This window comes from Zosterops lateralis (assembly GCF_965231275.1).
Source record: "Zosterops lateralis genome assembly, chromosome: Z".
Classification (NCBI taxonomy): domain Eukaryota; kingdom Metazoa; phylum Chordata; class Aves; order Passeriformes; family Zosteropidae; genus Zosterops; species Zosterops lateralis.
The window spans coordinates 56762845-56777487 of NC_139800.1; the positions used below are offsets into that span (position 1 = coordinate 56762845).

The window sequence follows — 14643 nt, forward strand, 5'->3', positions numbered from 1 at the left end:
CAGAACAAAGTATTAAAGACACCTTTACATTTCTTCAAATTGGCAGTATAATCAGAGGACAGAGATCACAATTTAAAAGCATAATATTTTATTCTCTCCAGAAATTTACATATTATGCTTACAACTGATTGACTTTTCTGGCTACCCAATACACTGATGAATTTATGAAGTCTCATCAAGTTTAAGAATCTTTTACTTTGTCTCAGTTGAGATGTGACAATACATAACCTTTCTTCTGACAACCAAATTCTCATATAAAGTACATTTTTTTACATACAAAAAACCCCTTCCAAACCCCCCTGCCAAAGAATCTGTGCTATTACTGCAGGGCACCAATTATGTTCCTTAAAATCCTTTATTCACATTAGGGTATATTTCACAAATATACCCTGCACTACATAATGGGACTTATGAACCAACACCAATTGGCTATTACATTAATCAATAGACAGCACAGAAAATGAACAAAACAATCTTGATATTCTAAGATGTAAATAATAATTGCAAATTTGTAGGTTGCAAAGGATATGGACAATACAACAAAGATGTTCAAACAACAGTTGCAAAAAAGCTTTTTTGAACCTCCATTTACATATAGTCTAATCTTCAAATTTAATCTTTTTCCCCTGGAATGCTGTAATTTGAGACATTTGCTCTCTGCGTCTCCTGCTTGCTTCCCATGAAGGATGAAGAGGTTGCTCCAGATGTGCCTTCTTATTGTCGCATTTAGTACCCCCTGAAGCTTTTGCAAATGGTTTCTTCTTGAGCTTTGTTTCATTTTTAAGAAAACCTGTGGAAGTACAAACCAAAACATTAACTACATCATGAACCTTCATAATAGTATGCCAACTACCTTGGGATTGCAGATGTTTTCAAAAATTCCATAATGAGCCATGGGGAACACTCATCTGAATACTCACAGCAAGATTTCTTCATCTTGCAGCCTGGTAAATTGTCACTTGGTAGACTGCCCATAGTTAAGATTTATTAATACTGACTACACTTAAAATTTGTGTAGACAAACATTCAGCACAGTCTAAACTTTTTTCTTCATTAAATCAATGACTGTTACACAATATAACTCAGTATGACTGGAATTATATCCTCAATCCAATGAACTCCAAAATGGTACCATAGAATATAAATGAAATAAAATATTCCATATTCAGGAGCTATTGAAGAAACTATTTATGAGATAAGGTACTAATTACATATAACAATCTGGTACTTTTACCTGTGCACAAGTAACACTAACTGCTTGAAAGACAGAAAAGCATTTTCTAGTGTAAACATGTTGAAGTAGTTCTAATATGAGAAAATAAAAATAGCCAACAATATCCACAGACTGAAATGAAAGCTGATTGTGAATAGACTGCAGAGGCAACAAAATTTCAAAATGGTTTTTACTTTTCTATTTTTACCAGGTTAAGTAATACATACCTGTTCTTTCATTTTTGAGAGGCTGGTCTTTAGTATTTCTAAAAACAAAAAGAGAAATAAAGATTTTTCAGTAAAATTGTAAGATTACAAAGACCTGTGAATAAAGAATCATCATCAACAAAACACTCATGCAACAGCTTTTCAAACATAATATGCAAGCTTCTCCAATACGGCTCCATCCATGCTAATAAAGCAGCAGAAAGAGAAGTATTCCGAAGTGATTGAATTTTGGTGTAGATATGGTTAGGAATCCTATGCATAAATCACTGCTACTGTGAATATAGAAAAATTTATATTGTCAAGGAAGCTTAAGAAGACTAGTGAGTAGTTTCTTTGAAAATGCTGTAAGGTTTAATGGGCTGAAATCCTCTTTTTATAGTAAGGACTATTAGAAATCACAACCATTTTCATTACTGTGAAGGAGAGAGGGAATGGAGAACATAACATAGGGAAAAGGTTTACCTTCTGTTCTGAGATTTCTGGTTGGTGGTAGACAAAGAACTGCAGAACACTGACTCCAGCTGGCTTGCTTTTGCAAGTGGCTTTCTCTCATCCATCATCAAATTTTGTGCTCTCCCAGACACTGTGCTCTTTTCCGTCATTATAACATTTTTCTGAACATTACCCTTTCCTTTTGTTGAAGAAAAATTATTAACTGCTGCTACTTTTTTCTTTTTTTTTACTTTGCCAATGAAGAAATCATCATTGCTGTCACTGTCAGAATCTGATGACTCATTGTAAAACCTCTCCTCAGTACTATCATCAAAGTATTCCTTTTCATTGAGATGCTCTTGGTCACTATCATCAATTATTTCTTTTATTGCATTTAATTTGTTCATACTCATATTTTCTTTCCTTTTCTGATAGTCAAGTTTCTTTCCTGTTTCGTTTTGACTAACTGTTTGCATTTCTACTGCCTGAAATGAAGGTTCTTCTGGAGCACATGCTCTCTCCATTTCCACAGTTTTCTGCTCAGATTCACTCCCACAGAGTTCTTCAATCTTTCCAGTTTCTATTTTCATGTCTGATTTTTTTTTATGTTCACATCCTTGCTGTTTTTGAGGCCGCTTAGAAGCTTGGTCATCCAAGTTGCTATTGGAATGTTGTACTGATTTAGGCTCTTCTGACTGATCCTTTTTCACAGGAGTGGCTTTGTCTGGGTTCTTTCTTGCATCCTTAAAAGCTTTAACAGCAGCTGTACAAGGGGCAGAAAAATATTTTGTTGCAGGTACAAATGAATTTCTGTAAGTTATTTTTACATGATAGAACATTTTTGCAACTTACATGTGTTGTATTGAGCATATTTTGAATACTCTTATGAATTATTTACCAAACACATGGGATAGATATAGAATCATCTGTATTAGAATACAGTATCAACAAAAGTGAAGGTAAATAATGAAAAATATTATGAATTAAATACACTATGAAATTTGGCTTAAACTGTGAACTTCTTTTCAAAAAATAATTTGCAGCTGATAATCATGAACACTACTTTGTGTATAAAACTGCCAACTAGTATTAATTTGTTCATCTATGATTCAATGGGTATTGGATATGCTCTGTTATTAATGAAGTAACTTTGTGACATTACTACTAGGACTTGATCTTTTTAACATTAATTTTAGGTGGAAAATTCCAGTTTCAAGAGAAAAGAGAAAGTCTAAATAACCAGGAAAGATACTCTAAGGATCCTGAGCACAGTTTTCAGCGAAGATTAAGAAAGTGATTTGTAAAACCCTTAAGGTGCCTTTGAAAACCCAGCTGTAATGATACATAGAAACACTCCATTACATCATTTTAATTTTTAGAATTCCCATTATAAGCTCTGTTTGTTCAACACCTTGTATTAAATAAATGTCATATTGTATACTGTCATATATAAATCCATATAAATTTCAAGCCATATAAATGGTTTAAAGTTTGTGGCTTGGTTCACTGCAGCTAGTTAGGCTAATTACTAATTAGATAAGCTTTTAGTTTTTGTGGGTTTTTTACTTTTGTTCATGTCAGAAATATATATGAACAAGGTAACACACCAGTAAGCTGCAGATATAATAAAAAATTCAACAGAACATATCATACCTTTAAGTTCAACAAATCTGGGCTTTAAGGTGGGGTGTGTTGCAAGTCTTGCCATGGCTCGCTCAGCTGCAGTGCAGTCTGGCTGCACAAGAAAAATTCAAAAGCATGAAGTCAAGAGAACAGTCAACTTACACAGGTCTGTGTCAGTTATGCTACAATGCATACTAATGTGATTCTCTCCAGGAACTGAACAAGATAAAAGCTTATGACACTAAAAAGTATTTCATTTTTTATGTATTACGTCATTCTAAATGCATTAAAACACAAAAATTCTGACTAAACATTAACAGAAACATAGCAGATGCACAATGTATGATATTTCTCAGGTACTGAACAGGGAGGAAGGATAACATGATTTTCTTTAAAGCATACCAGACACATCGTTCACTGATTTTACATTTACTCTTTCATACAAGAACAAAGAAAATTCATTAATTCACTGAAAAAAGAACATCATACTGGTAGAAGGAATTCTGCTTGAAGGAATACAGCAGCTTGTAAGAATTATTGATCCCGTAAAAGTTGGCAAAAAGACACAGCAGATAATAAAGAAATATACATAAAAGGCAAGGTCTAAGTTGACCATAAAGACAAGTAACCTGAAATTTAATGTGGCAGGATACTGGAACTCTGCGAACTGATTCAAAGACAAAATATGATCTTCTTACTTAAAAAAAAAAAAAAAAAAAAAAAAAAAATTGCTTCTATTCTGACTTCCTCTTTTTTCCTCTTTTATATACTGGAAATCACAGGTATGACACATTGTAAAAGCTCTCATTTTTAGGTTCTTGTCATCACTTCTGCTTGAAAAACAAAATTAAAGGTATCTAAAACTTTTCCAAAGACAGCTCTGTCTTCTGTTCTATTTCTGTGTGACTGCTTGTTTCCTTCTTTCTTATCTTCTTTTTTGAAAGGCGGAAAAGTAGGTCTAACAGAGTTGTAAATTGCACTTTTATCAGGAAGATTTCTTAAAGCCTGCAGTAGAATTCTCTGGGAAAGAGTGGAAAAGACATATAAAAGACACACCTTTCTCTCTTCCTCCTAGTGGTACTGCAATGGATACATGTTCAACTGTTCCTGTAATTTCAGCTTCCTGCTATGGAAGTATCAGAAGTCACCAGAACCAACAGATGATGATATTCATCAAGAACCAGACAAGTGCCCTGTGACCCAACCTCAGCTGATTTTGGTGCCATCAACTCAGCAAAGCATGCTGCCTCTCCTGTCCTAGGAAATCAACCACAGCAGATGGAGCCCAAGCCACACGTGTTACCTGGCAGACAACAAGGAGTAGAAGTGCTACTAGCTCTATTTTGAGATGAGGTTAACATGCTTGACAGCAGACAAGATGGTGCCGTGTTTTAAATTTGTGACTAAAACATTTGAGTTGGTAACACATCATTGTTTTAGTTACTGCTGAGCAGTGCTTGCAGAGCATCAAGACCTTCTCTGTTTCTTGCTCTGCTCCTACTACAAGCAAGGAATACCCCAAGGTATAGCTGACCCACATGGACCAAAACGACATCAAGTCCTTTTCAACTCATGCTTAGTAATAAAAGCCTGAGGTAACAAAAAGGTATGGGGAGATGCTTGTGGTTATTACATTTATCTTCCCAAATAACCATTATGTGAAGTGAAGCCCTGCTCTCTGGGATGTGGCTAAACATCTGCCTGCCAATGGGAAGTGGTGAATAAATTCCTTCTACTCCTTTCCTTGCACATACAGCTTTGATTCCCTCCTTGAACTCTTTAACTCTTATGTCTTTATCTCAAGATAGAAATTTTTTTGACTTCTGCTCTTGGGATGCTCTCTCCATCCCGCAGGGGTGGGGTGAGTAAGCAGCTGCTGGGTGCTTAGCTGCTGGCTGGGGTCAAACCATAACACATATCATACTCACCATTATCAGCAATTCGCATTAAAAGCAGCAGACATGATCCACATAAGACCGCTCAGTGGTGAATGTTACTTATTTGTATGGCCATGTTCTTCCAGCAGAACCATGTGACTATGAACAGTTATATATCCATTGCATAAAGATAGATGGTGCACTTCCCACCAACTGTTAGTGCAGGAGAGTGACCTTCAGTGCTTTGGTCTGAAGGAAAAGAGCCAAAGAAGGGACTACAAATACACCAGAGTCAATACTTTCAAATGCAGAAACATTTAATTGGTTTGCCAACCATAAATCTTCTTCCTCAACCAGTGCAAAGCAAACCCAGTTTTGTACTTCTTTTGCCATAATTTTAGAGCTTATAAAATAGACTTTATGGTCAGCCATATTTCATATTTGAAGTGTAGAGCATCTAGGACTTCTAGTACTTTCCTTTCCCCCCAAGTCTCTGCTACTACATTATTTCTTCAGGTCAAGAAAGGCTGGAAAAATGTTCTCTCTGAAGACTGTCTATAGAACTATGAACACTGGCCAGAGGGGACAGGTCAAAAGATGGGTCATTTCCAAGGGCTACAGGCTGGCTTATTTCCAGGCTAGCTTAGCTCTGAGAACTTGAAATCTGAATTGCGATCCCCATGTGACAGTGCTGCATGCTGCCACAAGATTCTTGGGACAAAAAGCTCACACTTCTGAAGATCATGTGCTATTTTCTTTGGAGATTTTCCTATAGCTGGAAAATCTATTTCTGAACTTAATTAATACACTTTTTCCCTCAGCTACTTCCTGTGGGTTTTGAAAGAATATACCATGAAGTTCAGAAAGCAGCAGCAGCTTCTGTGCAACATCTGGTATCTTTTAATTCAAATATTTATAGAAAGGCTTTAAGCATATATAGGCCAATTTATATGGAATAACTACATCTTTTTCCTTACAGCCAAATACTTCACAAACATTACTAACACTGATAACCACCACCTAACAAACACACAACATGATATCCACATTTTCTCAAATGCCTCATTTTTCTGTGTGTGAGTTTTTTGGTTTTGCTTTAGTGGTTTTTTTTAGGTTTTTTTTTTTTTGGTTTTTTTTTTTTTTTTTGGCATAGCCCATGCTCAATTTATTTTGCCTCAAGTATTTTCCAGTATATAAAATATTATAGAAATATAGACCATGCAGAAAAAAAAAACTTAACACAGTAACGTCAACTGTCTTTAGAGGCAAGAACACTTCTCCTTCCACTTCCCATCCCCTGGATGTTTAATTAGATACTAGAATTGTATACCTTTGTTCCTACATACTCCTGCTACTTCTTGTATGATTTTGCACTACTTATTTTTTTTGCGAGAATGTGCATAAAAAACAAGTTCCTTTGTACAGGAATGTTCCTCTTCCTTCAGTGTGTAACTGAGGCACTTGAAAGTGAACAAAAGCAACAGAGGAGTGTATAGTATAGTCACACTTTGCAGTGAGAAATTTTAAGTTACTGTGCTGATTGAGACTAGGGTAGGGCTGATTTCCTTTACAGCTGCTGGTATGGAGCTGTGTTTTGGATTTGAGCTCAACTCAGGGTTGATAATACAGAGATGTTCTTGTTGTTGCTGAGCAGGGCTTACACAGAGCCAAGGTTTTTTCTGCTTTCGTATTTCCACCCTGGTGAGGCAGTTGTGGGTATCTGGGAGGTCAGGAGGAGACACAGCTGGGACAGGTGACTCCAACTGACCAAAGGGATATTCCAGACCATCTGACATCATAGTCAGTACATAAAGTGGGGGGTAAAAGGAGGAACATGTGGGGGACATTGGAGTGACGGCATTTGTCTTCCCAAGTCACTGGAGATGGCTGAACAACTGCCGGGCATAGGAAGCACTGAATTCATTCCTTGTTTTGCTTTGCTATTGTGCACAGCTTTTGCTTTCCCTATTAAACTGCCTTTATCTCAGCCTGTGAGTTTTCCAGCTTTTATCCTTCCAGTTCTCTCCCTGATCCTGGTGGTGCAGGAGTGAGTGACAGTGAGCAACTGCCTGGCACTTGGTGTTGGGTGGGGTTAAACCATCTGAAATCAGTCTCCTCTAACATTCTATCTTGGTAAATAATGCATTATTTCTGTAAATAATATTAAGAACATCTATTATCAAACACACATGTATGCCCCAGATAAGAGAGACAATCTTGGCAAATAGTGGCAATGACTGTGAAGAGAATGGATGTTACAAACTTACAAAGATAAAGGCAGATTCATGATGCAAGTTTTCGGATATGCTGGAAGAGGGGTCAAACGTTTGGAATGGCTGAGAGCTGGCATCACAGGGTAAAAAGAAGGAGCAGTGTGATGAAAACATCAGGCAGAAGCTATGTGAATAGAACCTGATTCATACAATGTAGGTAATAAAGTGAGAATGAGAGAGTGAGCATTTCATGGTCTCGAGGCAGATGGGATTGCAGGAGCTATGTTTTGGTAGTATGCCTGAGACAGTAAAGTTTCAGGATTAATTAAAGGGCAGAAACCTGCGATTAATCTGAGAACATGAAATGTAGACTTTTGACCATTGCTTTATTCTGAATAATCTTTCTGTTCCAAGACTACCTCTGTCTGTATCCTCTCTGCTATAGTTATAATCAATAATAGGAAAGAAGTCATACTTCTGTTCTTCAAGTGACTTTTGCACAAAAGGGAATTGCCTCATTACCGATCTCATCAGAAAAAAAGACTGTTATTAGAATCATATACTACTACAAGGACAACAACTTGAGTTTCACCTGGGTGAGAGTGTTACCAAACTGGTAATGCTTTGTAGCTCTGCATGTCCTTAGTCAGTTATTTAAAACAATGATGTTCAAATGGAGACAGTAAGAAACCCAATTGGGAAGTAAGCAGTCCATGGCAAAAACCATGGCACAGAAACCAATGTTGGAGAATGTCATCCTAGTTTCTAAACTATCTAGAAGTGCTGTTTAATTTCAAATGTTAACAACATCCTGATTTTAAGGAGAAAAAAAAAAAAAAAAAAAAAGAGTCAATACTAACTAGAGTAAGCATAAAAAAGGTAACACCCAATTCTGGGCCAAAACAAGATGTTACTGCAATACCCTTTTATAGCAGCTTGGGAGAAGAGCTCTCAACTAAAAACAACAAAAAACAACCAAACACCTAGAAAACCTGTCACACACACACATCCTTTACAAAACTCCACTAGTTACAGCTGTCCTCTGTAACAGCAGATGTGATTAATGTGAAGTCACAGAGTGGTTGAAGGTGCCAAATCATGGCTGCCACCCAAGTCCGTACCATGACCTCATACTACTTTGGAAAAAGATTTGAGAGGAGTTACTTTCTGAAATGCAGCTAGTTCTCCCTCTTGCTTTGTGTCTGTAAAACATACAGCATGTGATTTGTGGTCATCAGACATGGTGAAAATTTTGGTATGGGAGGCAACTGGTTAATGGGATCACTCAGCAGCATTGCTGTCTCTCAGCTCCCGACAGCAAGGGGTTGGTTGTTGACTGTGTCTCACATTAATGATGAGACACAGTCAACATTTGCCAAAACCTCTCATTTTTATAATAATCTACTACTTTGTTTTCACTCAAGCCTTAACTGTTTTCAACTTAACACCAAAATGATTGTACAGGTATTATGAAGTAGCAATTAAAAGCTATATAGCATGACAGGTATATAGGCTTAATAGCATGACAGGTGAGAAGTTCTTACAGAAATCAATTCTTTATGGATCTCAGGAAATCATCCAAGTTTCAGGAGAATTTTTTTTTAATTTGATGATACACAATTTTTAAAATAGGCTGATGAAAAGTTTCCATTTGAAGCTAAAAAAGTTTAAACAGATCTAAAACCTTTGCAAAAACTCATCAAGACAATGTTCTGTGATAGAACTACAGAATTAAAACTCAACAATTTCTTACAAAACATCAAGATGCACAAGTAAACTTGTTTATTATTCTTTTCAATGCTTGCCACAGTTTATATTAATTTACATTGTTTTCTTTCATCATGGTAATTCAACCATGAAAGTATTTGGTTATTTACTTTATTTATCTTGAAAGCCATGGTGGGTCAACCTTGGCTGGATGCCAGGTGCCCAGGGAAGCTGCTTTATCACTCCCCTCCTCAGCAGAACAAGGGAGGGGAAATTCAATGAAAGATTCACGGGTTGAGATATGGACAGGGAGTCCACACTAAACAAGTACCACAATGGGCAAAACAGATGCAGCTTGGGGAAGTATTAATATAATTTACTGCCAATCAAATAAGAATAGGGTAATGAGAACTAAAAAGCTAAATCTTAAACCACCTTCCCTCCACTCCTCCCTTATGCCAAGTTCAACTTCACTTGCCATTTTCTCTACCTCCTCCACCCCAGTGGCACAGACAGATAGGGTATGGGGGGCTGTGGGTCAGTTCACACATTGTCTCTGCTACTCCCTTCTCAGCTGCAATGCCTGAAGCACGTCCTCCACTCCTTCATGGCTCTTTCTCCCACATATTCTCACTCCTCTCTTCCCTGACTGCAATTGCTCCTGGGCATTCCCCCCACTTCCTTTTTAACTCTCTTATCCCAGAGGTGCTGCCACCATCACTGAAGGGCTCAGCCTTGGCCAGTGGTAGGTTCATACTGAGCTGGATGTCATTGGATCCATCAGACACAGGCCAAGCTTCTGGCCCTTCTCACAGAAGCCACCCCTACAGCCAACCCATCTACAAATCCTGCCATGCAAACCCAATGCAAAACATTATGAAGAACATTATGAAACTGAAGACCCATGGCAACATGGACCATATTTTTGCTCATACGTAAAACTGCACACAGCAGAAGGCAGAAGTCTGAAAATCTATCTGAGTTTGGACTGCCAGCAGCAGCACTGACTCAACTCATCACTGCCTACCACAGACTCTTGAATCCAGCATTGAATCCATTTAGATTCTTCCAAATACTATCAAAGTACTTACACTGCTCTAATTTTATTTGACTGTCTGGACCAAAGCTATCCTTTCCCCAAAAGATTTGTTCACTTAGGTTCAAGTTCCTTTCCACATTAAGTTCCTCTTGTCTTGTTTTTTGGCTTGTCTTTAATCAAAAAGAAGTATGATGTATAAACATGTTTATATCATTCCTCCTCTTCTTTTAAAATAAGAGTTCCAAATAGGTCATAGATTCAAACAAAACCAGATTATCTGCTGTTCTTCGCTACATGCCTGATAAAATACCTACTATCTACACATTTTAAGAAGTTCACAGGCTCTTTAAAAAGCCTAGCACCCTGCAAATGTTAGAAGACCATATTTAATATGAGTATAAAAGAGTCAACAGAGTTTATTTGAACTAATCTGTCACAATTAATTTAGCCAGGCAAAGAAGTGTGAAGTAAACGCGTGTTTTTCAGATTCGGAAATGGTCAAAGAGAAATGGAGTCTTTCATCCCAAATTATCAGAGTGATCTACAGCAGAGCCTGGCATAAACCCCAGAACTGCTCAAGTACAAGTTATGTAGTTAATCTTCTACACTTCTTTCCTTCTTCTCTTTAGGCGGAAAAAAAATTTTAAAAAAATTTCCTATGATTGTTTTAATAAAGAAAAGTCAGAAGAAAAAAGTCAAAATTAAAGTAGGCATGGATTCTTAATTATTTCCTTATGGAGAACAGGGTCAACTCCAGGTGTAAGTGGAAATAGCAAGACTGTGAGAAAATTCAAATGCTTCTAACTCATCTTCATTTTTCCCAAGGCTAGTAAGGCGATGTGTCTACAATCATCTCAAGTTGGCACCTGATACAAACAACATGCAGATTAAAAAAACAAACAACTTCTTAATGTTATGAAAGAGGACATAAAGTGAGCACTCTGGTAATTCCTCCCTGAGTTGTGATGGTCTAATTCATACCAACACTGGAACCACTGCTGGCTTTTAAGAAAACCTAGGAGGATGCTGAACATTGCTTCACGCTATAGAAAACTATGGACAAATTCCAAGTGGAAAAGAGTTGTGAAGGGAATGCTCCCTAAGTTAGAGTCTAAAAAAATTATTGAGAAATACCAGCAATCTTAAAATATTACGTAATTTAAATTGTACATCTAGGACAATTGACCAGGATAAAATACATGCAGTTCTGAATCACATCAATGTAAAATCAAACACATGAAGTATAGCAGTATAAAGTCTACATGTTTCTGCTTTTTTTAATATATAGTTTTCTATAAAATATATGCTTTTCATATATTTTGACATTTGAACAGTTGAGGCATAGTATTGTTATAAAATATATGCACCTTGCCAAACTGCATAAACAATTTTCAGGGAGAGCACTAAAAAACCCACCCAAAACCCATATAAGAAAACCAAGAAAACAATCCAAATCAAAAAGCCAAGAGACAATCATATTGAGAGATTAAACTAGAAAGCAAAATAAGATGAAATAGAAACCCTGAAACAAAGATGTACTTCAGAGGGAATAGAAACAAAATACATCTTGGATAACAAGCATTTTCTGTGAGAAAGTTCTTTGCCACAAAATTCACACAGTCTTAAGAGAAGAAAATGAAATTTGGACAAAACATCATAAACAAATTAGTTGGACACCAACTATATAGCAGATCTGAAGCCATAACTGAACTTTTACAAAAAAGTGAAGTTGAGATAATTTCTTGTAACTGGCCATCTTGAATGAGTGTCTGAAAAATTAAAACAGGCAGTTGTTTATCAACTCTGAATAGAGTTAAGCTAAGTAATATAAAAACGAAATCTGAAAAAAAAATTGGAAAAAGATAAAAATTGATTATGTATACTTATTCTTATAGAAAATAGAGTAGAAACACAAAGGAGACCAACAACACTCACACAGTGCTGTAAACCAAGCAGTAAACAGATTTCTCTGATTTCACCTTAACCTGAATGCATCTGAACTCATGGGAATAAGTCAGCTGTGCACCATGGCCTTGTCCAAAGATTGAGTTGAGCAACTTAGTAGCAACTAAATTGGTGATACAGAGATGAGCTCTGTATTATTAAAACTATTATAATGGGCCAAAAAGTTCAAAATATTCCATCTTGGATGAACCAAGGAAGTTTCAGGACTGAAATATTCACGACTCTCCCTATAACGTAATATGCTGCTAGAACTCTGTACCGAACTATCAGGGATGTAATCTTGAGATATCCTTACAACATTTCACTTTGAAACAGATGCTCAAACCTCAAACCATAACTTGTCAGATGCAGCCTGATACTGCACCATAAGTATAAGCACATATAAACTTAAGTTTATAGCAGAGAAAGTAGACATAGTTGAATTCATCAAATTTAAAACAGATGTCATGCTTCAAAACTAGCTGATGTTTCAGAAACAAGTGCCACTTTAATCAGGTATATTTCAGATAATTTATAACATAAAGGAAAAAAAAATATATATCCCTGTGGACAATTAGACCTTTAGATTTGCAAGCATTACTACCAGGGAACACACCTATATAAAACTAAAGAATTTTCAGGTCAATGTCTTCAGATAAAACTCTCAGAAAATATATACTTCTCCTCAAAGCACTGTTGAAGGAACTAAGAGAGCTGGGGATTTGGAGGCACGGATGACTTAGAAGACTTCACAAGTACTGCACACACTAACTAGGGTTAGGCCATGTTATAATACACTACTCAAGACAGCATTTCTTGGCACACTACGTTGCAATTTGTGTGCATGATTGAAAACAGATTTTTTGTTTTTAATATATATGTCTTTCAGACTTTTTCTGAAAAAGACAATGGAAATACAAATTCAGTTCACTGAAAAACTATTAAAACATCAGAGATAAACATGCCAGTTCTCTGGCAGCAAAATGTAGATTTTCCGCCATTAAGTCTATTGACTTAATACATTTGAGACTTACTCTAATGACAAACACACGTCAGATACATATGTAATCCTTGGTATTACCTGAGCACATCAGCAGAGAATGGATGTAAAATGGATGGTAATCCTGGGGGTTCAGATTTTAGAGCAGGTATTTCATTATATGGCACACAGCGTCTTTAGGCTTAGAGGCTCTCAGGCACCTTCTAGGCTATTACATTGTTATTATTTAACTTTGGCATGCTGTTTTCCTAACGTGCAACCACTGAACCACTCCAATCATTTGGCAGTTATTTGAATTCCAAACCCAAGAAAAAGTAGATCATCACCACTTGAAATTCAATGTTGTTTTATTTCCAGTAAGTCACTAGTTACCTCCAGTTTCCCATACCTTGTCTTACCTATCAATATTCCCAGAGGGGTGCAATGTGCTGTAAACTTATGCTGCCATTTTACCAAGCTATAACCTTTTCACATAGATGGTCTTAGTATTTATGTTCACTGGCATGCCAATAGATGAGTGTTTTTTTTAAACAGAATTCCAATAATTCAGGAACATTTTCTACACGTTCAGGCAATGGTGGCTGTAGCACTTTTCTTCTAGTTTTTCACTGTTAACAACAGATTGATGGGCTTCCTAATAAGCTGAAAGAGCCTGCTTAAGTCCATGACTTCTGTTTTAGTTTTTTCATTTTTGTAAGTATCAATTTCTTAGTACTGAGTTGAGCACTTAAAAAACTTACTTGGGTAAGAGAGATGGGAAGAAATCAGAAAAACATACTTTATTTTTACATTATATATATAATGAAAAACTCATAGAGTTTCATTGGTAAAAATAAAAGGAGCATAAGACACCAGCAGCTGGTTTTCATTTTTAGAAATATCAGGAATGTCGGCGTTTTTTTTGATTTTGCAATGCAATTCTGAGTCACACTGCAAAGGAAATATACAGAATGAGCATTTCCAGTTAATAATGCACAAGGAACTGTTAGTCTTTAACATAAGTAATCACATTTATTTATATAACATTAAAGACATCTTAACACCTAAAATTCTCTAAGCAAGCAACCAAAATAATGTTTAAACTCATGTAAATTCTACCTTAATGTTGTCGCCTTGCACTTTTCTTCTTGATAGGGGTGCATTCACTTGGCACACTATCAGAGAGTGCCAACTCTATCATGCTTCTCAAAAGAAGATCAAGACGCAATAAACTGTGGCCATTTTCCCCTCCAGGGCTCACTGATCTTTCTTTCTCACATACACACACACAGAGAAAAACCTTCCTTCTGGAAGTTAATGTTCTTAAAACCAGCTACAGCTTTGTTAAAATTGCTCAATGAATATCAATTCTCAGAGGATTTACAGATA

At 36.4% G+C, this 14643-nt stretch overlaps 1 protein-coding gene across 1 annotated transcript in view; it reads right to left on the reverse strand.

The window, feature by feature from the left end:
• Positions 1-84: 84 nt before the first annotated feature.
• SRFBP1 (serum response factor binding protein 1) overlaps positions 85-14643 on the reverse strand; it is a 69868-nt gene continuing 55309 nt past the window's right edge. The window contains exons 5-8 of the mRNA XM_083883024.1: positions 3526-3607; positions 1903-2635; positions 1441-1478; positions 85-790 (exon numbers count right to left, since the gene is read on the reverse strand). Coding sequence (XP_083739150.1) covers positions 600-790; positions 1441-1478; positions 1903-2635; positions 3526-3607 — 1044 coding nt within the window. The 3' untranslated portion in view covers positions 85-599. The remainder of the gene's footprint in view (positions 791-1440; positions 1479-1902; positions 2636-3525; positions 3608-14643) is intronic.